Genomic DNA, 26357 nt, shown 5'->3' with positions numbered 1-26357 from the left:
GAGGTTTGATGTTTTGTTTGCTTTGTTTTTTACTTTCTCAAAATGAAAGGAAGGGTTTTGAGCAGTATATTTTAATATGACCCCTCCTCCCTTATTTATGGTTTTTCATATGGTTTTTCTGTATAGCCCTGGCTTCTTGGAACTTGCTCTGTAGATCAGGCTAGCCTCTAACTTAGAGATGGCCTGTCTCTGCCTCTCTGAGTGTTGGCATTAAAGGTGTACCCTACCATTTCCTGGCTGAGTTTTTGACGTAGTTGAGAAAGACCAGAAGAGTTATATTCATATAGCCAGGCAGATAAACCACGTAGGTCAGATTTGTTTTGGGACACCTCCCCATTCTTCTTAAACCAATTTATCATATCTTTGTTATCCTGGTGCATAGTAGTATTTGAAGGAATCCTTATATTCCCACAAGTAGTTTATAGTGAATTGAGGAAGGTGGAGATAGTGGACAGTTGCAGCATCCCGTCAAAGAGATTTGAATAAAGAATAGTGGAACAAGAGAGGAGGGATACCAGCATCATTTAGGAGAAAGGAAGAACATAGAAATTCAGCTTTAGCCACGATGAGATTAAGTCTCTGTGGGATTCTGGATGAATAATCTAGAAAGCAGTTAGAGAATAGAGTTCTGGAAACTAAGAGAGAGTGTGGTTTTCCATCAGCATTAGAAATAGTTCAGTTGCAGATAATTAATACAGTGAATACATGAATTGTATTGCCATTAGCAAAAATCTTGAATACCAGATGCACATGTTTAAATTATGTCCTCATGGAGTAAAAGGCAGTGAAAGGCTAAGAAAAGATGGGCAGGCATAGGACATGAATGGGCAGTTCAAAAGTAAAGGACAGCGTTCTTAAAAGGCAGTTGAAAGTTTTTTATTAAATATAGTTAGTGAATCCATTTATAACATTTAGGTCATGAGGAGAGTGGGAGAAAAGACAGTAGCAAGTCATAGGTGTAGGCAAAATTTTGGACTGTTTCAAACATATTGATCAGGTGTGCGAGATTTGGAATTGTATTATTTCCTACTGTACATGGGGTAGAGGGTAAGTCTTGCATCTACAGATGTGAAGGCTCAGGAAGGAGGAGTCCGTGTAGTGCTTTAAGCAAGGACGTGGGTTTGCCTGGGCTTCATTCCCTTACCCTAGGCTGTTCAGGAACTGCTGCTCACGCAGCTCTTGACGCCCCATAACTGCTTCTGGAACTTTGCATGTAAGGTTGGAATATAAGAAAAACGGGACATTGTGAGCCAGGGAAGAAGCAGGAAAAAATATAAAGCAGAAGAAAGCTTTTAAGGAATATAATTACTTTCTTCAGAAAGTTAGATACTTTATAAATCAAACAAGAAACTGATTATATTGTCTCTTAGAAGATACAGCCCAGTAAAATCATTGATAGATAAGAGTTTTTCAAATCAGTACAAGAGTTTTAAAACGAGTAAATATTCTAGAAAATGGTAAGTATGTTGAGTAAAATTTTTTCTAAAGTAAATGTTTTAAAATAAGGAATTCTCATGAGAATATTAAGTTTAGCTGTGAGAAGTGAGGAAAATGATGTGTGGAAGGACACGGGTGGGGAATATACTTATCAATAAAACAAACTGTAATACAATTCCCCAGCGAAAGGTATTGAAATTCTACACTGTGAGCTAAGAAGATACACTGGATGTTCATCGAATTGTGTCTGAAAAGGTGACAAGCTAAACCAGACACTAAGGCACACACTGTATGGTTCCATTTCTGTGATCCATCCAGGGTAAATAAATCAAGTGATAGGAAACAGATCAAAACCTGCCAGGGCCACAGAGGGAGGTTTGGGGAATAAATGCTTAATTTTTATTTGACTTCTTTTGGGGTGATGGAAATGCTTTGGGTATTATGAATGTACTAAATATTACTGAATTGTTCCTTTAAAATGGGTGGTCTACGTGAATTTTAGTTGAGAAAGGGTGGGAGGAGGGGAGTACAAAAATAATAGGACTGGGCATTCTCTCTCCAGTATGGGGCAAGGGATTTAATGGCTTTAAGGGTAAAAGAAAATTCATAGTAAGCAAAATTATAAGATGGTAGTAAATAAACCCTGGAGTCTCTCTCTCCTCCTCTTCTTCTTCCTCCTCCTCCTCTTCTTCCTCCTCCTCTTCTTCCTCTTCTTCCTCCTCCTTTCCAACTTCTGTATTCCTGTACTTATTATTTTTAGATTTATTTATTTTTATTTTGTATATATGATTATTTGCCTTTATGTATGTATGTGTACTGTGTGTGTGTGTGTGTGTGTGTGTGTGTGTGTGTGTGTGTGTGTGTGGTGGCCATGGAGGCCAGAAGGGTGTGTCAGACATCCTAGCACTGAAGTCACACTGCCACATCGATGTTGAGAACGGAGGGTCCGCCCCTCTGCAAGAGCTGCTCTTATCCACTGAGCAATGTCTGGGTTTTTACTGGCTTAGTCTGTCAAGCATTTGTTTCCTGTCCATGCCACTTGTCTGTCATGTGGAGAGTACTTTGTGCCATATCATTACTCAGGGCTTGTAGGGGTAACAATCTTACTGTGATGCTGCCATCTCAAAAGATGATGCTTGACTTCTTGTAGTGTGGGCCGTGAACTTCTGTCTTCTCTTACGAGCTTTGGCCCTGGCTTGGTGCTGTGGAAGTGGGTGTGTCACCCCAGGTACTCAGAAAAGAAAGGCAGATCAGTTATTGTAAGCTCTGGAAATCCTTACCACCTATGAGAGATTTTCATTAAGCTCATGCAGGTTCAAAGCTAGAAGAAGCAGAGCCCTGTGCTTCTAAAACTTTGAAGAAAAAATATTTCCTGTACAATTGTGGGCCTAATTAAACTGTCGTGTGAAAAGTGTTAGTAGAACACTAGCATGTTCAGAGGAGAGAGTGACACGTCATTTACCCTCTGCCCATTCCTTCTAATGAGATTATCAGGAGTTATGCTACAATAATAAAAAGAGTAAAACAAAAGAAAGATTTAGAATCCACAGTGCAGGATACAGTTGACTAAAGCAGTAAAATTAAAAGGATGAGAAAAGTCAGGTGAGGTAGTGCAGTAAATGCAGTACTTGGGAGGTTGAGGCAGGAGGATCTGAAATTGTGTTTCTATAAAAACTTAGACTGAAAAAATTAGTTTTATAAAGGTTTACAGTTTATAAAAGTTCATAAAAGTTCTTAAAAGTTATAAAGTGCCAAAATACTGAATGACTTCAAATAAATTGTAAAGATACAGGAAATGCTAAAAGCACATGCTATTGTTTCTTTTAAAGAACTAGCTCTTCTAAAATCATCCATCTTCTTGATATATATTATATGGTCTCTTCTGAATGGCATCACTAGGAAATAAACTATCGATAGGCATTGCTTCTCTTCTTTAAGGAAACTGCCTTCCAGAATTCCTCTATTTCAACTTTGTCTCCTCACATACGAGTCTAGACTTTACAATAGCACTCCAGTCTTCTGCAGTAATGGGGTTGTTCTAGTAAGCTTAGTTCTCTAGTTCCCCTTCAAGGATCAAGCCTTTTGTTGAAGCTTGGTCATGGGGTAATGCTGTCGTCTTTAAATTTGGTCATGGAATGTGTTCCACAGCTCCTCTCAGGGAATGCGGCTCTGTTTGAGCTTCGGTAGTAACGCTTATTTTCTTTGGCAGAGAAGCTGATGGTCCAGGGGCATCTAACCAAAGTGGTGGAGGAATCCAAGCTTTCCAAAGGTAAGTTTTCTGCCTTCTCTCTCTGCGGTTTCACAGCTATTTTGGATAATGAAAGTTAGTCTAGAATTTCAAGGTTGTTGTATTTTATTGTTTATTTCTTACAGCTTACAAAATGTCAATCTGGTAATAGTATCAGATATTAACAGGAGAAAGACAGAATCCACAGTCATATACAAATATTTGGATGTCTATTTTAAGAAAAAATAGGAAAATTTCTTTTAATGTCGGCATTTGTGCATGGCTTTCAGGTAATGCGTGTGGTAGGTTTGTGGCTGTTCTTCAGTCTCATTGCTGCCTTGTTTTCAGTTTTCATCTCAGTCAACACAGTGCAAACTTTTTAGGAGTGAAAAAATACTTAAAATTTTATTTTGAAGATTATTTGTATATTTAACATTCCTTATGATATTCAATATTTCTCTATTTTGTTATCTCAGTTTGATTAAAACAAAAATGATGGCTTTTAGCAATATAAAAGCATGTTATATTTTATACTTAAGTCTAGTGATTCATCAAAATAGGTTTATTATTATAATTGTTATTGTTATTATAGTGATTAAACTGAGGGAAGAAAAGTAAGATTTAAAGCATCATACTGCAGCTTTTAAGCATAGGAAAACTAGGTAAATAAATCTGGGGGGATGTGTTCATTGTTAGAGTGGAACTTTCATCAGACTTTGCCAGAATAAAACTTAAAACTAGCCTCGCAGTCCTAGTCAGTTAAAACAACAAATGCTAAGAGCTTGTAACCGTTCATTTCAGTACGTTGTGTATTATTAGAACAATTGGGTTCACTTGCTTTTTAAAATGTTTTTAAACATTTTATGTCGGGTGTCTGGGGCTTTCCTTCTGAGCTTTGTGCACAGCAGATGCCATATTAGGAGAAAGAATGCATAGACGTGCAAAGCTAAGATTGTTCTGGCACATGGGCATTAGGTTTCAGAATAGTGAGCTATTTTTAGTACATATGCAATTTATTTCGTCTTATTAAACAGATGAGGACAGATTTTAAAATAGTCTTTACTTCACCACCTAGGTTCCTATTCTAATCTGTTGATTGAGTAAGCAACACTTTGTACTGGAAGCAAAGCAGAGGGTGAGGGTGATTGGTGTTTCTTTTCAAAAAGTGCCTTGCTGCTTAGGGACACCAGTGTATTCTGGAGTAGATTTGCTTGAAATCAGGTAAAGTTTTTGAAAAAGATGTGAGCAACATTATGGATTAAAAAATAGACATAAAAAGTTTTGAAGAACCTGTTTTGATTCAGCAGGTCCTCTTCTGGGTCTCTTGGTTTGTTTTTTTGAGACAGGCTTACTGTGTTGCCTTGTTTAGCCTTGAGCTCCTTCCTGTCTTAGCCTCCTAAGTGCTGAGATTACAAATGGGAGAGACCCACATTTGGCTGGGTTTTTATCTTCAGGAACAAGCTGGACAAGTGTTCAAGGTTCTTTGTTTCAGTCAGACATTTATTAAACCTATTATGGCAGATAGTTCCATGCAAATGAGTTTTCATTTTCCAAGCGTGATATTATGTTTTATATTTCATTAATCAACCTTTGTTCGCACTTTTCACACTGCCAAACCAGGTGGCCATAAAAGTTACATTTTAAATGTTTTCAGTCTGTTATAAAATATTTCTTTGGAATTTGACTTAATGCTTTAGTGATTTTATGGTGTACTTTTTCTTTAATATCAGTCCTCTGAAGGCTTCCCTCTACATGCACATAACTATGCCTTGTGTGTGCTTTGATTTGGGTCTAACTCAGGACAGGTCTCTCATAGCCTAGAAGGAGAAAGGATGCAGCAAGACCATCATTCACTGTGTGTCCTCAGGCAGCCACTGAAACCTCAACCTCACTTTCCCCACTCACATTGCTGTGTGCTAGGCTGGTTGCTTTGCTTTTGAGATAGGATCTCGGGAAATAATAAAGGGGGAGGGAGTAAATGAAACAATCTCTAAATAGCTTTAACTAAGTATACAAATATTTTAATCTATATAAATCTATATATTTTACTTACTATCTTTAAGTTTTAGTCAGTAATTAAATGTATCTTGAATATATCTTATACACATTTGATTTTCCTGTACTGATGGTGCTGTAGTGAGCATCCTCATGTAATATTTCACATATTCAACTACTTCCTTAGGGAAAAGTCAAAGTGGGCTTATAAACTTTATTTATTTATTAGCTTCTTAAATTTTATATGTATGAGTATTACTCTGCATGAATGTACTGCACTGTATATGTATTGGTGCCCACAGAGGCCAGAAGTAGTGTTGGATCCCCAGGACCTGGAGTTACATTGAGCTGTGAGCCACTCTGGGTTGTGGAACTATACTAGGGTTACCTGCAGAAATAGGAAATGTTCTTAACTGCTGAGTCATCACTCCAGTCCATGGTTTTGCATACTTTAAATTGTGATATATATTGTCACAAATGATAGATAAATGCCATGATTATTTATGATCATGAAGATAGTAGCCCCCTTAATGAGTATGATTATTCTCATTAGAGAAATAGTAGGGGTTGGGGATTTAGCTCAGTGGTAGAGCGCTTGCCTAGCAAGCACAAGGCCCTGGGTTCGGTCCTCAGCTCAGGAAAAAAAAGAAAAAAAAAAAAAGAAAAGAAAAAGGAGAAGTAGTAACTGTGTATCCTCAGAAAGTAGGGTATGATCACAGGGGAAAAGAAAAACAACAACAGAAAAGATATAATAAAAAAAGAGTAATATACTTGGGAAATAATTGTTTCCTTAGCAGCAGTGTGGTAAAAGCGATACTTTACAGCATAAATAGGCCAGATAGAGAAAATGGTGTTGATCTGAGGGGAATGTAGACTCAAGCAAAGAATTGCAGTCTGCAATGAGCTCTTAAAGGAACCCTGCAAAGAAGCCTGCATAACTCAACTCCCGTGGGAATCACTACGGGATTCCACTAGGGATGAGATTGTGACTAAATTCTTCTATCTGAAACTTAACTGAAGCCTAGACATGAATCTATAGGGTTTTGGTGGGGGAATAACCTTTTCTGTAAACCCTGTCCCAAAGAACGCCATAGAATAATACCTGGATGTATAGATACTGACTGGGAACTAGTCACCCATCATCATTAATGAACTGCTGCTCTGCATGGGTCTCTGAGAGCAGCAGTAGCCAGTAGAATGTCCTGTGCGGCAGAGTAGCTCGGAAACACCTCCTGTGAAACAGGTCCCCTTCTTGTTGTAATTTGGGTTTGCTGAGTTTTCTTTAGAAGAGGGCTGCACATCTTAACGGATATTTTTATAATTGTGAATTTTCAAGTGATTTTCTGACTCTGCACTAGGGCAAGCTTCAGGCTGTAATGTGTAATGTGCCTTTTCCTTTGATTATCGTCAGGCAAGGGCAGCATGCTCTGGGAGTTTTGTTGGGTTTGTTGTGCCTCCCTGATTACTGTAACAAAGCTCGCTGTATTTTTGTTGCCAGTTGATAAGTGGACAGACTTGAATAAGAGCCCCAGCCCTCTGCATAGCTGGCAGGATCCACATTTAATTTTCTGTGAGCTCTGAGAAATAGCCAGCATTGGGTCGGGTGGTAAAGAACAAAGAGATTGAAGATCTGAGTTGATTTTTAACACTAGTTTGCATTTGAGATTTTGAATTATATTAACATTTTGATTTTTGTGTTTTTCCTAATAGAAAACCAGGCAAAAGCAAAGGAATCTGACTTATCAGATACTCTGAGTCCAAGCAAAGAAAAAAGCAGCGACGACACTACAGGTAAGTGTCGACCTAGTATTTACAAACCTTGAACAGTCTCTGGGTAGTCTGGGTTTGTGTTTAATGAAAAAGAGATCTGGTTTCTCAGATCTCTCTGTATAAAATCTTAGATATTTTGTTAAAACTATTTTCAACTATCCAAGTATAGGAGCTATTTTATTTATTATGATAATAATTTGCTGATAGGTTAAAAAAGTTTGTAATTCTTTCTCCCTCCTATAGACGCCCAGATGGATGAGCAAGACCTGAATGAACCCCTGGCTAAGGTGTCTCTGTTAAAAGGTATTTACCTTGTTTCCACAACGGTTTACCCAGGACGTTAGACTTAGCTTTTGCCACAAAATCCGTTTCGTGTCTATGTGAAGCTTTCTATTTAGTTCACTGATTTAAAGGGTAAGAGGAATGTAAATTTAAAGTGTTGGTATCCAATGCTTGCTAGAAAAATAAGTGTGCACATTTAAACTACAGAATAACTTGATTCAGTGAAGACAGAGCAGCAAGTGGTTGAATATACTTGTGTCTGTATTTTCCTCACTTTTGATAGAAACTTGTGTGCACTGTTAACATAATCAGGGTAAGGCAAAAACACTTAGCTTTCTAGAAAGAAAAATAGCATTTCTGCCGTGATTTGCTAGAAGTACTGAGGTTTAAACTTTTTGTTCCTCTCGTTTCCCAGTAATTATCTTGTTAAGGCTCTTTGAGAAATTTGGGGCCAAGATTTACATTTTTCTGTCCTTCACCTCTTCCCATGCTCCATCCATTCCCTCTCAAGTCCAGGGCAACCTTTTCTTCTTCTTATGTGCATGTGCATAAACACATGAGTAAAACTGCACATGGTGCGGGTGGCCTGTGTGTGCGGTGTCAGGGCTGAGGACTTCGTAATTGGATGACCAGCTAGACCGCATCTTCACCTCTCACTGAGCTGAGGAATTTTGTGATAAACCTCTTTTCTTGTCTCATCCCTAAGGAGGAAGTGTGTTTACTTCTTGGTAGTTACTCTTTTAGAATACAGTAGATAGGAAGTACCAATTATTTACAAAAGTATCTACATTGAAGTGTCTTGGGGAAGACTTATTGATAAATCTTTGATTCTCAACATTTACTGTTTTTCATTGCTTCACTTTACACAAGGAAGTTACAGTCCCCAGTTGATTATGTGGGAGCAGTGAGCTAACATCACTGGAAGCTCCCTGGGCTGGAACGACAATGGCAGCCTGTGGAGGCCTCCTTGTGTCCATGTACCCAGTGTCCCACGTGAGTGGTAAGGAGCACCGCAGCCCAGGTTCTGAACTTTGAGATATAAGGAAGTAGTATAGGCTTGGTTCAGCCTGCCTGACCCTGCTGCCGTAACCGTGGCGAGAGAGATTTTGTTCAGTCTCTGTGTTCTCTAAGTCGTCTGGCCATCCTTATTCTCCTCCTCTTTCTCCTTTGACACTGAAAACCCCAAGGCTCCTGGAAGCAGTTTTGACTGAATTCCACCACCCAGGGAAGTTCCTGAGGATTGTTGACCTAAGCAGCCAATGTGTCCTTCAGTCTGATCAGGGTTTCCTTTATGTACTGATCTGTACTGCTCTTAGCGACTCTTAGTGTTGAGAAGGCATGGGTTCTTTCATGTCATAGTGACTAAAATAAATTGTTTGCACTGTTTAGAAATCTTCCCAGAAATGCAAAACCATTATTATATAAGATGTAGATACTGGAAAAACGGGATGAGGAGGTAAGCCATTGTAAAGCCCTGGACTTGAGTATCAGCATTGCAAAACAAAAGAAAAAGCAGATGGACAGACTGACACTAGAAAAGGGAGCACAGTAAACAGACATGAACTGGTACAAGAGAGAGGGGGCCAGAACCTCCGTGCTTTGTGGGAACATGAAAAAATAAAAGAGGGGAAAACTAAGTAATAAACACTCATAAAATAGTGGCTTATATGGTCTGTTGTGCTGCATAAAATCTGTCAGGTTTTTTGTTAGCTAAATTCTGATTAGTTTTTATGTAGCATTATGATTATGTTAATTCTATTTAACTGTTATTTAAATTTATTTATTAGGCCTACAGTGTTATGCCTGCATGTATGCCTGCAGGCCAGAAGAAGGCACCAGATCTCATTATAGATGGTTGTCAGTCCCCTTGTGGTTGCTGGGAAGTAAACTCCAGATCTCTGACAGAGCAGCCAGTGCTCTTAGACTCGGAGCCACCTTCCTAGGCCCCGAATAGTATTCTCCACAGCAGCTGTTGAGAAGTTTTGAAGCTGGGTGTGGTGGCATATGCCCGTAATATCAACCTTTGGGAGGGCAGAACAGGCACAGTCAGAGGCTCGCCTACCTCTCAGTGAAACAGAAAGATTTTATAACTTAATTTTTTAAAAGTTATTTTTAGATTTATTTTTCATTAACTGTGTATATGTGTATGTGGAGTTATGTGCATATAAGAGAAGAAGGTGCCTTTGGAAGCTAGGCCGGAAGAGGTCACCAGATTCCCTGAAGGTAGAGACAGGAATTGAGAGCTGCCTGCTGGGAAGTGCGGGAAGTGCAGGGCTTTTGTGGATAATGCCTGAAGTTTAGTAATTAGGACACGAAGACATCTGTGCAGTTAAAGGCATTGGCCTTTTGCTGAGGCAGTCTCTCAGGTAGCCTCTAATGTAACCCAACTACGTCCTCACCATTTTCTCTCTCCATGTGGTTCTCTGCCTGCTTCCCAGTCCCTCACCGTTCTCAGAGTCTCCTGGCCTCTGCCTGCCAGGACATTTTGTCTGCACTTCTTGCAGCAGCTCGAGCTGCCAGCTCCTTAGTGCACTGAAGCTCTATTCCTTATTCAAGCAGTTGGCTTTGGTTCTACATAGGGAAGGTCCCCTTACTCATGGCTGCTTGCCTTCTTTTAAAGGCAGGTGAAGAAGTAACATTTACATAGCCTGATAGCCTGGTGCTGCTGGCTCCAAATAACAGTTGAGAACATAAGGAGACACTTTTTCGTAGGCAAGAAATACAATGTTTGCGGGTCACCATAACATGCTAGGACCTGAGCTCCGGTGCTGTCTGAGCAGAGTACACTTGAACTGCGCTGCCTGCCAGCTCTCCCTCACCTTGCAGCTCTCCCTCACCTTGCAGCTCTCCCTCGCCTGGCAGCTCTCCCTCACCTGGCAGCTCTCCCTCACCTTGCAGCTTGGTGTCTACGGACAGAATGTTAGTTAAGAGCCTGGAGCAGTGGCTCAGTGGTCAAGAGCGTTTGTCATTCTGGAGGATCCGAGTTTGGTTTTCAGCACACACGGTGGCTGATAACCATGCACAGCTCTGCTTTGAGGAGACTCCACACTCTTGAGACTTCCCTGGGCACTAGGCATAGGAAAAACACTCAAATACATAATAAAATAAATCTTAAAAACAAGAGAATAGAGTCATTCCATGCTTGACTAGCAAGGTGGATTTTGTAAGAGTTGCCAAGAAATAATCATTACTTTAAATGGTAATTATTATTTTTCCTTTGTAAGAGTTTCGTGCATTTCTAAAATGGTTTGTTCACCTATTAGAACTCACTGGAATGATTTATTAATTTACTAGAAACATTTAAATCATGCTTGATTACATAGGGTTATCGTTTGTAATCTGTATGATAAGGTGCAATAACGTGACGATTCTGTTTTGGTGCATGGTAGTTGAAACCGGTTCATAAGCCAACAGTAGAGTCCCAGCTTTCTGAGTGCTGGGACTATAGGAGTGCCACACCCAACTTGGATTTTTCTCTTAAAGGAAGAGAGTAAATTACCAGGCTCCACAGTTAACTTTAGGATTGATTAGGAAGAATTGGCACTTATATAGCCTGTTTATCTTACTCATTGCAATTCTGTATCTGAGCCATTGTTTTTAAATATCTTTCCTTTAAAAATTTTTTATTGGGAATAATCATGTGCTATTCATATTAGTGATCTAGTGTTAAGAAAATAATCTACCCATCTCTCATTAAGTGCGTGCTCTTTCTTAGATGTGAGATCATGATAGCAATAGTATCTACCTTTTATACTGTTAATAATTTGTTAAATTATGCATCTTTAGAGAACGTAGGTCAAACTACAGGTTCTAAAATTCCCCAAAATTTTGAACTTGAAAAAAAGAAGGACTTTTGCCTAAATGGCATATAATGTTAAGATTTAGAGAACTTAAGTAGTTTCAAAGATGTGTAGGATAGCATTTCTAAGTCAGATTGGCAATAAACTGGATGTAATAGATTTGGGAGTTCACATTTTCCTAGTTCCTCAACATTTTCCCCAGTGAGGCAGCAGGCAGCTTGTTGTGCCAAAGTGAAAAGGCCAGTCCCTGCCACAGGTCTCCCTGCCCTCTTCTGATGGGACCTCCTGCTGACTACTAGCAGAGGTATGTGCCGCAGGCCCTCACTAGCTCTCTCAAGTACTCTACAGCGGCTCTTAAAGACTCCACAACAGTGTTTGCTTCCTCTTGTCCTTTTGAAGACAAAGAAGAGTAGGTGCCTGGTTTTTCGTTTGTTTGGTTGATTGGTTGGTTGTAATGATAGGAAGTCAGTCGGAGCATCTTGAAAGGAAGATCATTTGTGATGACTCTAAAATCTATCATATGATTCATGCCATATTAAAAAGGAGAGAGAGAAAATCATGAACTTGATCTTGACTTGGATGGTTGAAAGGATGGTCTGATGAGACAAATGTCCTGGGTCTACATGCTTCTGCTGGGAACTGCAGAGGGGCTGAGAGTTCGGAACAGAAGCTAGGAATGTTTGGCACATAGGAAAACTATAGTCCCATCTCTTCATCTTTTCTTTGTTCTGTTTTAAACTTTGAAACAGTTTTGTGTAGCTGGTTTTGGACTTACTAAGTATCTTGAACTCCCTCATGCTGCTTCTGCTTCTTAACTGCTGGGATTTCAGGTTTGCCACCTTGCCTGCGAGTGGTGGCAGTCTTAGGGAGGAGAGATGTGTCATGGAAATGAGCGCGATGGGAACTTCGGAAAGTGTGCGTCTTCCTGGTCAGGGACAGGGGTGGGACAGTGGTCTGGATGGCATTCCAAAGAAGATGGTCTAAAGTACATGTGGGTCTGCCAAAAGGAGAAAGGGCGGTGTGCATCTGTCATCATCTAGGCAAGAGCACAGGTAAATGAGTGAGAGAGAAGACTTGGCTCGGAGGACGCCAGTAGCTCAGTGTGGGGTTTTCTCCTTGAGTGCAAATGCTAGCGATAGGAGAGATTACTAGACGAAAACAAGCAAACAAAAACATGGGAATGACCGCAGAGCTGGCAAAGGAACCAACTGTCAGGAGGGACTCTGGCTGATCAGAAGCAGCAAGGGGACACTGCAAAAGCTAAATTTGCAGTTAGGCAGCCGCCTGAGGCTGTCCCACATGTGAACATAGGTTTGAGAGACAATTTGGTTTACAGACTAAGCCTGCCACTGCCTATCATATCAAACTTTCTGAAAGGGGAAACTGATGATGGTGGAAAGAGGATGTGCTTCTGCGAGCCACCCCAGCGGATGTGCTGGTGTACTGTGGTGGGTGGCAGAGGAAGCACAGAGAACACTGACTGGCCCTTTCCTGCGTGCCTGGGAATTCTCAACCAGGCATACACTGAGAGGCTCTGAGTCTCTGTTCAGAACACACTTTGGTAAAACCAAATTTAATTCAGGGTATATGTAGTTTTTCTCTAGGCTAATGCTTGTGATTTTAGATGTTTCATGTATAGTACAAATCTATAGAATTTAACCTTGGGCTGAGAAGCTAGATTCTGCCCACTTCTCAGACACCAGTGTCATAGTTTGGGCTTCTGTGCACATATAGGATTCCAGTATTCGATTCCTGAGGTCCACACTATATATAATTTTGTTTTATTTAGTAACACAGTCACAGGCAGCTCTAAAGATATGTAAATAGTATTAAGAGTAAAACATGTTTTTTAAGGTCTCAGTCTCCTAGATCCTCCTGCCTCAGCCTTCCAATTGCTAGAAAGGCATAATTCTTCAATAATGTTTATTTCTGTTTGACTTCTGTAGCCAAATAAAATGGGCTTAAGTGTGTGGCACATGCTTTTATTTTAATCGTAGCCATTTGGCGGGTTAGACGATACTGCAGGTGTATCTGAGGCCAGCCTAAGCAGCACCAGACTCGGCCACAGAAGAGAAGATACGGAGATGAGTCAGGCTGCCCTTGCCGAGGCATTTCCCTTGATGCTCAGCCAGGATCTTCTAATAAAGCATTTTCCCACCAAACCTTGTGAAAAACAACGCTTAGTCAGCCTTAGCATAAAAAGTTTCTCGTTAGTCTTTGATAAAAATCAGCTCTTGGTTGTTTAGGGGGATGGTCTGTGCACTAACGATGTGACCAGTTTGAATGTGGTCTTTTGTGTTTATTGCACCAAATTTAATTTGTCAGGACTTTTAGTCAGTAGAAGTACTATTCTGTGTCCAAATATTCCAGAGTTCGTGTTTATATGATTTGATGCATGCCATCGCTTTTTTTTTTTTTTTTGTAATTAAATTGTTGGTCCTTTTTATGGTTCAGAGAATTAATTTACAAATAGTACTTCTTTGTCTGACACAGTTCATTACTGCATTGATTGTTTTCTCCTTTAAAATGTGACTACTTGGCATAAGCCCCTTCCTTATTATTTCTTTGGGAAGTGGAGTGCTGTATTAGTTTTGTTTCACAGCATGACCTATCATGGGAAGTGTTGTGCTGGACAGGAATTCTCTGTGTGTAGGCTTTCGAAGTGGGTTCCTCATTTATAAGGAGCCCCTAAAGCAAGACAGCCTTCCTTTAGCCCTTGCAGGAGTCTGTCTGTCTTACTGTGCTTGGAATGATAAACCAGAAGGGGAGATAAGTTGTTAAAATTTAGTCAGAAAGGATTGGACTTATCCTAGGATAATGGCATTAGGATTGTTTACTTTAAGAGAGTTTTTTTAATTATTTAAAAATACAAACATGGGGGTTGGGGATTTAGCTCAGTGGTAGAGCGCTTGCTGGCAAGCGCAAGGCCCTGGGTTCGGTCCCCAGCTCTGAAAAAAAGAAAAGAGAAGAAGAAGAAGAAGGAAAAAAAAAATACAAACATGGTAAAAGTTGAAGAAAAACAGAAACACAAATATATATTTGCCCACTTCCTAGATTCAGTATTAATATGCTACCACATTTCCTGTATTTAAATATATGTAAACAATTTCTTCTATTTTTTTTTTTTACCTTTATATAATTCCTGATCTATAGAAAAGTTGCACCATTAGGATTAGGAGTCCTGTCTATTCTTCATTCAGATTTCTCCAAATGTGAACACTGCACCCACTTCACTTTATCAATTTTTCAGCCTTATTTTTCCTCTCCTTCCTCCTGTCTCTCACCTTTTAGCCATGGATCATTCAGAATCGCAGAAATGATAACCTTTACTCCTAAGTACTTTGCCCCACAAATCCAGATCCTCCTACATGATTCCTATACCGTTCTCAGAATTAGGAAGTTAACCCTGATATGTACTATGCTTGCAACTGCCAATTTTATTCTTATTTTCCAGTTGTCTAAATTCTTTGCTCTCCTTAAGTCTCATGTCATTAACAATTTTGAACAGCATGGAGCAATTAAAATGTCTCCCAGTTTGGCTGTGACTCCTCCTCATGACTAGATGCGAACTGTGCATATTTTACAGAGACTATGGCAGAGGTGCCTGATACTGCCCTGCTCTGTTGTTGGTGACCTTAACTTTGACTAATTAAGGTGTTGCCTCCCAGGTTTCTCCTTGCATAGGAACTAATTTTCTTTTTGTAAGTAATAAGTACCTTGTGGAGTATTGTCTATGACTACATATATGTCCCATTAAAATTCAGACGTGTTACTATTTATGTTTTAGCATATGCTGATTTGCAGTCTGGGTCAAGAATGATTTCATAACTATCATTTCTTACATATTTGTCATCTTGCTTCAAATGTAGTAAGAATCCTCATTTTAATTTTTTTCTTTTTGTTACAGTCTCACCCTATAGCCCAGGCTATCCTAGAACTCGCTGTGTAAGCAAAAGAATGTAAAATACAATATAAAAATATTACTTTCTGGATGATGTTAGTCAGTGTTCAATAGCCAAAATATTTGTAAAGATTTGTTTGAGTGTGTGTGTGTGTGTGTGTGTGTGTGTGTGTGTGTGTGTGTGCGCGCACGCGCGCCCACCCACACATGTGTGCACACATTTGTGTGTATACGTTTTGGAGGTGTGTATGTGGGTCCGTGTGCCCTTAGAGGCCAGAAGAGGCTATAAGATCCCTTAGAGCTGGAGCTACAGCATTTGGAAGTCACCCACGTAGCTGGAATCTAAACTCAAGTACTCATGGCTGTTTAGCAAGCACTCCTAGCCACTGAGTCGTCCTTCTAGGCTGCTAAAAGCTTAATACAGCAAACGGTGAGCAGCAGAGCACCGAAGAGGGGAGAGCTGGGGAAGTGGGTAGTGCTGGGTGAAATGTATTTCAGTTAAATGGATACGGTTAGGTCAGTTGATAATTCAGTGCATATATTTATCTGCTGTGCATGTGATATTGGGTACAAATTAGTATGCAGAGCATCTAGTCTAGTTTTTATTGTATTTTTAGAGTTAACAGTATTTTTTGAATTTTTGGTTGTGAGCCTAGCCTTCAACGGCTGAGCCATCTCTCCAGCCCTATTTTTTGAATTTTTAAAAATTAAACTATAACTGCATTGTTTCTCCATTACCCTCTCTTCCCTCCAGCTCCTGCTATGCCACTCTCAAATGATCTCTTTTTTATAAATGTCATTGCATACATGCATGTTTTTATTTTGTATTCTATAAGTAACATTGCTGTAAGACTTTAAAACTCTTTTTTTGGGGGGGGGAGGGGAGTGGTTTGCTGGTCCACACCTTTAATCTTAGCATTCAGGAAGCAGAGACAGATCTCGTACCAGCCTAGTCTACATACTGAGATTCAGAATAGACAGGGATGCACATTGAGATTCCATCTCAAAACAAATACACACACACACACACACACACACACACACACACACACACACACACACACACACTAAAACAACCAAACCAAAACCAAAAACCTGGTTTTTGTAAATTAACTCTTAAGGAGTCTGTTCTATCCTGCTACCTTGTGGGATTCTAGAGTGCAACATAGATCCTTGGTGGGCTTGGAAGTGCCTCCTCTCCCTGCTGAGCCTGCAACATAGATCCTTGGTGGGCTTGGAAGTGCCTCCTCTCCCTGCTGAGCCTGCTCGTCCTCACGTTCTTTCTTTTTTTTTTTTTTTTTTTCCGGAGCTGGGGACCGAACCCAGGGCCTTGCGCTTCCTAGGCCTAGGCAAGCGCTCTACCACTGAGCTAAATCCCCAACCCCCTCACGTTCTTTCTTAAAGATGAATTTCTTTTGTTTTTCCATTTTTGTTTTAGCTCCAGGTAGTTTTTCTTGTCTTATTCTTGAATTTCAAAGTCGATGGAGAAGGAGCTGGCAGAGGGTTGGTTGCTCTGGTAAATTAGGCATTTGCTGCCAAGCCTGATAACCTGAGTTCAATCCTTGGGAGCCCCATGGGGGAGAGAAAGAGACAGCTTCCTTACGTTGTCTTCTGACCTCTATATCTGCACTGTGGCATGCAGGCATGCATCTCTCTCTGTCTCTCTCTGTCTCTCTCTCTCTCTCTCTTTCACACACACACACACACACACACACACACACACACACACACACACACACACCAATAACCGTAGTAGTAAGAACATGATTGAAAACTGATGGAAACAGTGGTGTGCCTATCTCCTCACTGGATTTCAAGTTTACAGGAGATGAACATCAATTATGTGTATGTTAATTTCTATCTTTTATAGTACTAGTATCTGTGTTAACTAATGTGCTTACTCTAATTTGCTTCTAAGTTTTATTTAACTCAGTTGTGCCATGTTGCAAACTATGTATGTCTAAACATGAAAGAGTGCCAGACACTAGTTACAGAGAATATAGTGCAGTACTAACACTTGCTTTTTAAAAAAACGTGTTTTTGTCAGATGACTTACAGGGTACCCAGGCAGAAACTGAGGCCAAACAAGACACTCAACATCTTCGGAAAGAATTGGTGGAAGCCCAGGAGCTAGCTAGAGCAAGTAAACAAAAATGCTTTGACCTTCAAGGTGAGACGAAGATCCCTGCAGCCCCCTGGGGTCCTGTGAGGCAGAGTAGGTGTGATGGCACAAGAGCTCAGAGCCCAGAGGCATGGCAGGGAGAGCCAGGGCTGGGCTGTTCTCAGACATCACTTCAGCTGGTGAGAGGGCTATCACAGCTGCTCTCTGCCTTTGTAATTGTGAGGAGCACAAGAGCTCTACCGACAGAAGAGCTCTGTGCTTCATTGTTAGTCTGTGCTCTTTGCAGGCTGAATGTCCCTTATCTCAAATGCTCAGGTCAAAGGATTCAGATTTCATAGCATTTCATATTGCACATGTGTTTGGATGTGAGATGCTCCATCCACCAGTGTGGATCCACACAAGCCTGGCTCAGGAGGGAACCGTGTAAATTAAGTTAGTGCTCACTTTTCAGGGTGGTTATTTAACAGGAAGGTTGCAGACAGGGTTCAAAATATGGAATCTTCTCAGCTGAGGCCAGTGGTCTATGTAGAGGGGAAAGGGTGTAAGTTTGAGGCCAGTCTGGGTAGTTAGATGCCCTCAAAAAAAAAAAAAAAAGTCTTTTTCATCTCAGCCACTTCTCTTCCTCGTGGCCTATAATCATCCGCCTCTGGAACCATTGCCCTTTGGCAGTTAAAGTCTTGGAGAGTCCCAAGATCCAGCCCATGGATCCTTATGGCACCCCTAAGTTTTATGAGATTCCCTTCCTGGGCAGAACAATTCAAATGCCAAGATGAAGCTGTGAATTCCTAACTACTTCCTTTCCTGATTCTTAAAGACATGATTGCTGATGAGCTGTTAGGACTGTGGCTTATCTTAAGGAAGGCCAGCCCAGTGCATGTGGCCCTGGCTTTCAGCCACAGAACTGCAGAAATTAAAAAGTAGGCAGTTGTCTCTCTTGACTTTATTATAGGATACAAACTAATGTTTAATTACAATGAAAAATATTTATCAATCAGCCATTGTTTTTATTTACTATGTGTTTGACAATAAACACAAGAATATTCCATTTTGGGGTTTTTGTTTTGTTTTTTTGTTCGTGGTTGGGTAGAGTTTTTTTGTTTTGTTTTGAGATAGGGTCTCAATACATAGCCTTTGCTAGCAAAGGGACTCACTACATAGATGACAACTTGCTTGAATTCACAGAGATCTGCCTGCCTCTGTTACCTCAGTGTTTGGGTTAGATTAAGTATGCAGTATGATACCCAGTCCTTAATATGATAATTTTTTAATGGTACCAGGTATTGTACCTAGGCCTTTGTGTAAGCACTCTGCCACAGAGCTATCACAACCCTCTAACATAGCCTAGGCTGGCCTTGAACTTGTGAGACTCCTTGTCTTAACCGTCCCCGTATTTGGGATTATAAACCTGTGCTATCTTGCATTGCTCAAAATGATAACTAACAATTATGTGAATATTTCTTGTGTAAGAAAAGCCTACTGGTATTCAGTGTATGAAATTATGGAACTAGATTTTATAGATTTCTTACTTACTATTGTTTTGTGTTCTAAAATCTTAATGGCTAATACTGATAATACTTAACATCTAACCTTGTGTCTCTCCATAAACTTTAAAAGACAAATTTTAGAAATTTCTAGTTGCACAATTATGAATGTTTTTCATTAACTCACAAAATTAGATACACTGTGTTTTTGCCTTTTAGCTCTTTTGGAAGAAGAACGAAAAGCCTATCGAAATCAAGTTGAGGAATCAGCTAAACAAATCCAGGTTCTTCAAGGTATGGGGCTCCCACGACTGTTAAGACAGCTGTGGTTATGGTTGTGTTCAGTGATTGCAAAGGAATGGAAAGTAAGGTTGCAGAGGGTCCTCAGTTGCCATGGCTCTGTTCTTCCCTAGAAACCGTCGTACTAGGCCCTTGGACAGTTGGCCTTCAAAGCAGACAAAGGGAGGGACTGTCCCAGTAACCCATCATAGACACTGGAGTTGAGAAGGCAGGGTCATGCTAACTGGAGTGCTGCATGCCTGTAATCCAGCACGTAAGAGGCAGGATGGTCATGAGTTTAAGGCCCACCTCAGCTGGGTAATGACTCTGAGTCCTTCCTGCCTCAGCTAAAACTGTCTCACTGCCTCCCTCCCTACAAAATATTTTCATCGGCAAGAAGATAGAAAAATATATATTATATACATGCATATATAAATCCCTTTGTACTCAATGTTCGTTATTTTATATATGAATGAAGGCATTAGAAAAAAGAATAAATGTCAACATACTAAAATAAATTTACTTTAGGTTTTTGGCTTTTTTCTTTTACATCTGTGTTCTGGTATTTTCTGTACAAACATGTGCAGTTTAATCAAAAGAAAGTGAGGAAAAAGAGCTGTGAGAGTGAGGCTGCACAGTGGCTGAAACCTGTAATGTGCTGTAATTGCATTCCTAATCCCTGTGACTTGGGAAATGATAAATACACTTTTACAGTCCAGCTGCAGAGGCTACACATGGATATGGAGAATCTCCAGGAGGAAAAGGACACTGAGATTTCTAGCACGAGAGATAAATTGCTGAGTGCTCAAGATGAGATTTTGCTCCTTCATCAAGCAGCAGCAAAGGCTGTGTCTGAGCGGGACACTGACTTTATGTCTTTGCAAGAAGAGCTCAAGAAGGTGAGAGCAGAGCTTGAGGGCTGGAGGAAAGCAGCATCTGAGTATGAGGAGGAAATCAGAAGTCTGCAGAGCACTTTCCAACTTAGATGTCAGCAGTGTGAAGTCCAGCAAAGAGAGGAGGCCACAAGGTTGCAAGGTAAGTGGACTCTTAAGCTTAAAGCTCCTTCCTACCTCTTGCTTTTCAGGGAGTAGGAGGAGGTGGCCCTTAGTCTTACTGTGCTGTCCCAGCCCATACCTGCTAGCTTGTAGCTCATGGCAACAGTAATTCTTCTCTTTGATAGAAGGTAACTGTGTAAACCAGGGCTTCTATACAAAGGCTGTAGCTGTGTTCTACTGGTCTACAGGTTCTATAATAAGTTGCGGTCTTACAGACATGTACTATTAATTCTGTATATTGCTACTTAAGAGTATGCATTGTAACAATGGTGTACACCTATAATCCCAGATGGTTATGAGGTTAAGGCATGCCTGGATTATGTCCTGAGAGCGTGTGCCAAAAACAAGCAAACGTTGACATTGTCTCAATATTAAACGTTAGCATTGTGAAGCAGCCAGGCGTAGTGGGACATACCCTTAAGGCTCACACTCAGGAGGCAGAGACCGTACTCTGAAATGGTACTCTGTCTCCTTTGAATATGGTGGATTTTTGGTTTCTGTGTTAACAAATATGTTTTACAACTATTTTAGGTGAACTAGAGAAGTTGAAAAAGGAATGGGATGTACTGGAAAATGAGTGCCGTTCTCTGAAAAAGGAGAATGTGTTATTGTCATCAGAACTGCAGCGACAAGAAAAAGAATTGCACAAGTATGTGAGAATTTCCCTGTTAACTTCAAATTTGTCTTTAAGTTTTATGTAAATTAAAATTTGATACTTAAATACCATTTTGGAACAGAATGTTCAGCCAAACTGGTTATATGACAAGATAAACACAGAAAGTAACTGTCATATCATTTTGTTTCTTTCACCATTGTATCCTGTAAGCCTGCTCCTTTTGGAATACCGTAGAACCCACATCCACTTGGATGCCCCACTGTTGAAAACAAACAGCAGAGTTCCAAAACTGAAAGTACCTTGTTAACAGAATAGCAGTGCATGGCACATATACAATTACTGTTCTTTAACCTCACCCGTCTCTTAGTAAGAGGCAGATCTAAGACTATAACAGAGGCACAATGTAGCCTCTGATCACTTAGGAAGAGGCCAAGAGTGCAGCAAGCTATGGAGAACTCAAGGCTGTGGGCTCTGTTCCTAAGGTAAGGGAGGAGACGATAGAGAGGTTCTGAGTGATTGAGATTGGACCCGTGGCTTGCTCCATCCTGTCTAGCCAGAACAGAAAGCCCCAGGTTCAGTAAGACTTTGTCTTTAGAGGAAGACAGCTGACATTCATTCAGGAATAGATGCACACATACATATGTTGGTTCAGATACATAGGACACACACACAGAGGAACTAATCTGTATGGTGGGTGGCATACCCTTGTAACCCTAGGACCAGGAATTCTAAAAGTCCTTTTTAGCTCTACAGTCTGTAGTCTTATCTTAACCCCTCACCCCTCCTAAACTCAGTGAGGAAAGACTTGAAGAGCTGATTTATTCTCTAAAGCCCCTCGTTATATTACCATGAAGTCTCACAAAACACTTTGATTTTCTCTCTCTTTTTTAAATATTTCATGTACTTTTATTTTATAGGTGTGTATGTTTTGCTTGCATACAGTAAGAGTGCCTTGCATATGTAGCCCCTGTATATATGGTGGACATTGGATTCTGTAGCACTAGAGGTACAGATAATTGTCAGGTATTGGGAACCCAGCCTGGGTCCTCTGGAACACCAGCCAGTGCTCTGAACCACTGAGCCATCTCTCTAGCCCCTGATTTTTCTCTTCTGTGCTAAAACTTTGTTCAGTCTTTTCATGTATTGTATGTATATTACATTTTTTAATATGTGGTGATAATTAATGGATAAAAACAATTATTTCCTTGTAACATGAAATAGTAAAAGCAATGCTTAAAATAGGAAGAGGCCAAAATCAAGACTCATTAGTACATACACATGTATTGGTTCCTTGGTGGCAGCACATGTAAACAGATTGATAGGGTCTTGCTGTGTAGCCAAGGCTGGCCCTGAACTCCTAATCCTGCAGCTTTAGACTTTCAAGTACAGTAAATATAGGCATTAACTACTCCACCTACATTTTGAACCTCCTGATCTCTCATTTTTGAGATGTGATTAATTAATTTTTTTTACTGTTATCAAAGAATTGAATAAGGAACTTTTTTTTTTTTTTGGAGCTGGGGACCGAACCCAGGGCCTTACGCTTGCTAGGCAAGCGCTCTACCACTGAGCTAAATCCCCAACCCCACTATTTTTTATACTGATATTGAACCCAGTGTCTTGATCATGTTAGCCACAATCTCTACCACTGAGGCACAACCTCAGTCTCTGGAAAAAAGTATTGATATTCAATCATCAAGTTAGTTTCCTCATGTGTAAATTTTTTAAAAGATTTATTTGTTTGTTTGTTTATTTCTTTATTTCTTTATTTGAGCACTCTTTAGCTGTCTTCAGACACACTGAACAGGACATCAGATTCCATTACAGATGGTTATAAGCCACCATGTTGTTCCTGGGCATTGAACTCAAGACCTGAAAAAGTGCTCTTTACTATTGAGCCATCTGTCCAGCCCAATGTGTAAATTAATTTTAATAGCAAATTATAAAAATAATCATGTACTTAAAGCTGGAGAATAGCTTCAGATACCATATTTTTTAATCAGGGTTTCTATTGCAGTAATAAAACACCATGAACAAAGCAACTTGGGGAGCAAAGTTTTATTATATCATACAACTATCAGGTCACAGATCATCCCTGAAGGAAGACAAGGCAGTAACCTGGAGTCAGGAACTGATTCAGAGGCCATGAGGGGTGCTGCTTATTGGCTTGCTCCTCATGGCTTACTCAGCCTGCTTCTTATACAACTCAGGACCACCTGCTGAAGGGGTCATACCACTCACAGTGGGCTGGAGACTTGCACATCAATCATCAATCAAGAAACCGCCTTACAAGCTAGTCAGTAAGGGGCACCTCCCAGCTGATTCTAGAGTATGTTGAGTTGACATAAAGCTAGTCAGCACAGGGGTGAATGTGTGACAGAAGAGGACACTGAGAGACCCCTTGCTATTTGTAGTGTGTCACCTATACATAGTCTAAGAGCTCAGGAAATGTTTATTCAGAGAATAAGGCAAACCAGTTAAGTGACTTGCTCCATATTCCACAGTTCATTTGTAGTAAGGCCAGGACCCACCTCCCAGTCCCGTCCTCGTCCTGTGCTTGCTCCCATGGGCTGGGGAAGCAGGTGCTTCCCTCTGTCTTAGTTAAGCAGGTTTATCGCTCTCTGAAGTCAGCACTGATTCCTATGCCTGAGGTTTCCGACCCCTCTTCTCCTTTCAAGTACTTAGTCTTGTAACATAGTTGAAATACATATTTCTATTATGTATTTATGGTACAATTAGTAAATAAAATTTGATCTACTGAAGTATACAATTAGGGCCCAGCATGGGTGTGCATATCTTTAATGTCAGCATTTAGAAAGCAAAGGCAGGCAAATCTCTGTCAGTGCAAGACCAGCCTGGTCTACAAAGGAAGTTCAGGCCAGCCAAACTACATAGTATGATCCTATCAAGAAATCAAGAAAATAATAGAAGCAGTGAACATGCCCAACATACAATTAGTCGTTTCCTTCTACTGTAAAATTTCTACTTCTCTGTTTGAAAGGATATAGCTTTAAACCTGGAGGGAAGTTTGAATGGCTTTCCTTACTAAAAGTGCCTTACCTTTTCATGCCTTTCCTTCCTGCTGTGAATCTGCTCTCCCCTGGCGAAATGCTGAGGAGTCCAGGCCTCCTCTGTGTCCAGGGTCTGTGGTGATGGCTCTCGGGGTTTCTGTTGCAGTTCTCAGAAGCAAAGTTTGGAGCTCACGAGTGACCTCAGCATCCTTCAAATGACTAGGAAAGAACTCGAGAACCAAATGGGATCCTTGAAAGAACAACACCTTCGGGATGAAGCTGACTTAAAAACTCTTCTCAGTAAGGCTGAAAACCAAGCCAAGGATGTACAGAAAGAGGTAAAGCGAAAAGACATTCTGGGTCCAGTTATGGTTGGACTCAAAGCCAAAGGCAAATCAGACATCCATGCTACTTAGAAATAAAGAAAAGCAGAAACCATATTACTTGTCAGTTGACACTTGGAACACTCCAGCATGGTCATTTCTAGGTGTGCGTCATGATCCATATCAAGAGAACTTATCGATTGTTTGTTTTCAAACATACAGATATAAGAGTTAGTTTTTAATTTTTCTCAAACAATTGACTGACATGAGAGATTCTTTGTAGCAGAAGTTTGGCCTGTTGTTTAACTATTACAGAGCGTGTCATATTTAATGAACTATTCTTCCTTCCAGAAGGCAAACTAGGGCAACACTCGTGCTGAAGCTGTATACTCTTGGGAGAGTGACTGAAAAGTCACAGCCTCTGATGTGGTGGCTCATGCTTGTCATCTCCACCCCTGGGAGGCTGAGGCAGGAGGATTGCAATGAATTCAAGGTTACATAAGGAATCCTAGCTCAAAACACCAAAGTAAAGCTTATATACAGATAGGCATGGCACTATACAACCCCAGTCCTAGCACTTGAGAGGTAGAACAGGAGAATCAGGAGTTCAAGGCCAGCCTCAGCAACATAGTGAGTTTGAGGTCAGCTTAGGCTACATGAGATCCTGTATCAGAAAACAAACAAACCAGAAGGAAATTACTTGAAATTCACCTATATACAGGCAGACAAAAATGCCTGTTCTGTGAAACTGTATTTTCCCCCTCTGCTTTCTTTTCATCTTTACAAATACACTTATATTTTCATGCGATTTTTGCCTAAACCTTGATTTCATTAGCTTTTTAAATAGCTGTGTTAAGGAGGGTGAGAGATTGACTTTGAGAAGGACCTACCCATGGTCTTTCTGAGCAGGATGGGTACTATCCTTAAAGTTGACATCAGGGTGGTGCACATTGTATTCACTCCAGCTGACCGTCCTGCACTGGTTCCTGGCCAGTTCAGGATGCAGGTTAATAAAATCCATCTGCTCATAAGGAAGCCCCAGCTGCAGACATAAGCAAGATTCCTCCTAAGTTAGAGGGATGTAGAAGACAGCTCTTTGTCTTTAGAAATGGATTTTCTAAAAGTTGTTTTTAGAAAATTTGATTAATGCAAGTTTCTCTTTGCACTTTGCCTGGCGTGTCTGAATTTGGAAATGATTATTGTTCTTCTGTCCTTGTGCTTGTTTCCAACGGAAAAAAATGCAACAGTTTTTATATTTGTGTAGATACATTGATTTTTAAAATGTTATGCTTTACCTGGTTTAAGGATGTATATTTTAGGAAAATCTTCATTTTGTTGAAACACAAATTTTGTGCCAAAGTAAATATCCTAATTAATACTGTAAGCACTTTGTCTCCTTCCAGACCATGTGCCATAATTCTTTCAGTATTTGGGAAGAATTTGTGGTTGGAAGATGAGTCTGTCCTATGTTATGAATACGTCAGACATTTTGTTGCATTATTTGTTTGTCTGCTTCCAGTCACTGAATAATCAATGCCAAATGCTTTAACTGTTTCCACGAGTGGCAGAGGCATGTTGTCACAGCACCTAAGCTGCTGCTGGTCTTTGGATTGCATTAAATGCAGCATATTTAAAAATATGTCTGAACTTGTCAGTATGTTTCTTTTCTATTTTCTTGTTCACTGTTTTTCCTTGTGAAATAATCTATGGTCATCATATTCCTTTGTAATGTGAAATTGCTCTGTTTGTCTTCTGTCAATGTATTGGATACTAGTCTGTAAGTAAAATAGTTTTAATAAGGTTTTTTTATCTCTGTGTAACCCACTACAAATACATTATTACTTTTTAGTAATGCATATATACTTTTTTTTCAACATTTCCCTTTGCTCTCTGTTCTTTCATGGAATTGTGCTTAATGTACAAAAACAATCCTGATCCTGTGTCTTCTGTACTGGAAAGGGTTAAAGAACTGTAAGCTGAGCAACCCCATATAGGATTGCTTTCATGGAGGAGAGCTCCAGGGCTTGGTAATATTATCAATATTTCTATCTTAGGAGC

The 26357-nt window shown here is 40.2% G+C and overlaps 1 protein-coding gene across 31 annotated transcripts in view; it reads left to right on the top strand.

The window, feature by feature from the left end:
• Slmap (sarcolemma associated protein) overlaps positions 1-26357 on the top strand; it is a 117939-nt gene that overhangs the window by 84350 nt on the left and 7232 nt on the right. For 18 of the 31 annotated variants that reach the window (XM_039094254.2, XM_017600014.3, XM_017600015.3 and 15 more), the window contains 8 exons: positions 3647-3706; positions 7370-7450; positions 7673-7732; positions 17460-17582; positions 19235-19309; positions 20009-20329; positions 20881-20998; positions 24143-24314. In XM_039094254.2, coding sequence (XP_038950182.1) covers positions 3647-3706; positions 7370-7450; positions 7673-7732; positions 17460-17582; positions 19235-19309; positions 20009-20329; positions 20881-20998; positions 24143-24314 — 1010 coding nt within the window. The remainder of the gene's footprint in view (positions 1-3646; positions 3707-7369; positions 7451-7672; positions 7733-17459; positions 17583-19234; positions 19310-20008; positions 20330-20880; positions 20999-24142; positions 24315-26357) is intronic. The other 13 variants (XM_063275127.1, XM_039094258.2, XM_063275125.1 and 10 more) reach the window with 1 other exon arrangement.

Source organism: Rattus norvegicus, chromosome 16, assembly GCF_036323735.1.
Source record: "Rattus norvegicus strain BN/NHsdMcwi chromosome 16, GRCr8, whole genome shotgun sequence".
Taxonomy (NCBI): domain Eukaryota; kingdom Metazoa; phylum Chordata; class Mammalia; order Rodentia; family Muridae; genus Rattus; species Rattus norvegicus.
This window is presented reverse-complemented; position numbering and strand designations above follow the sequence as displayed.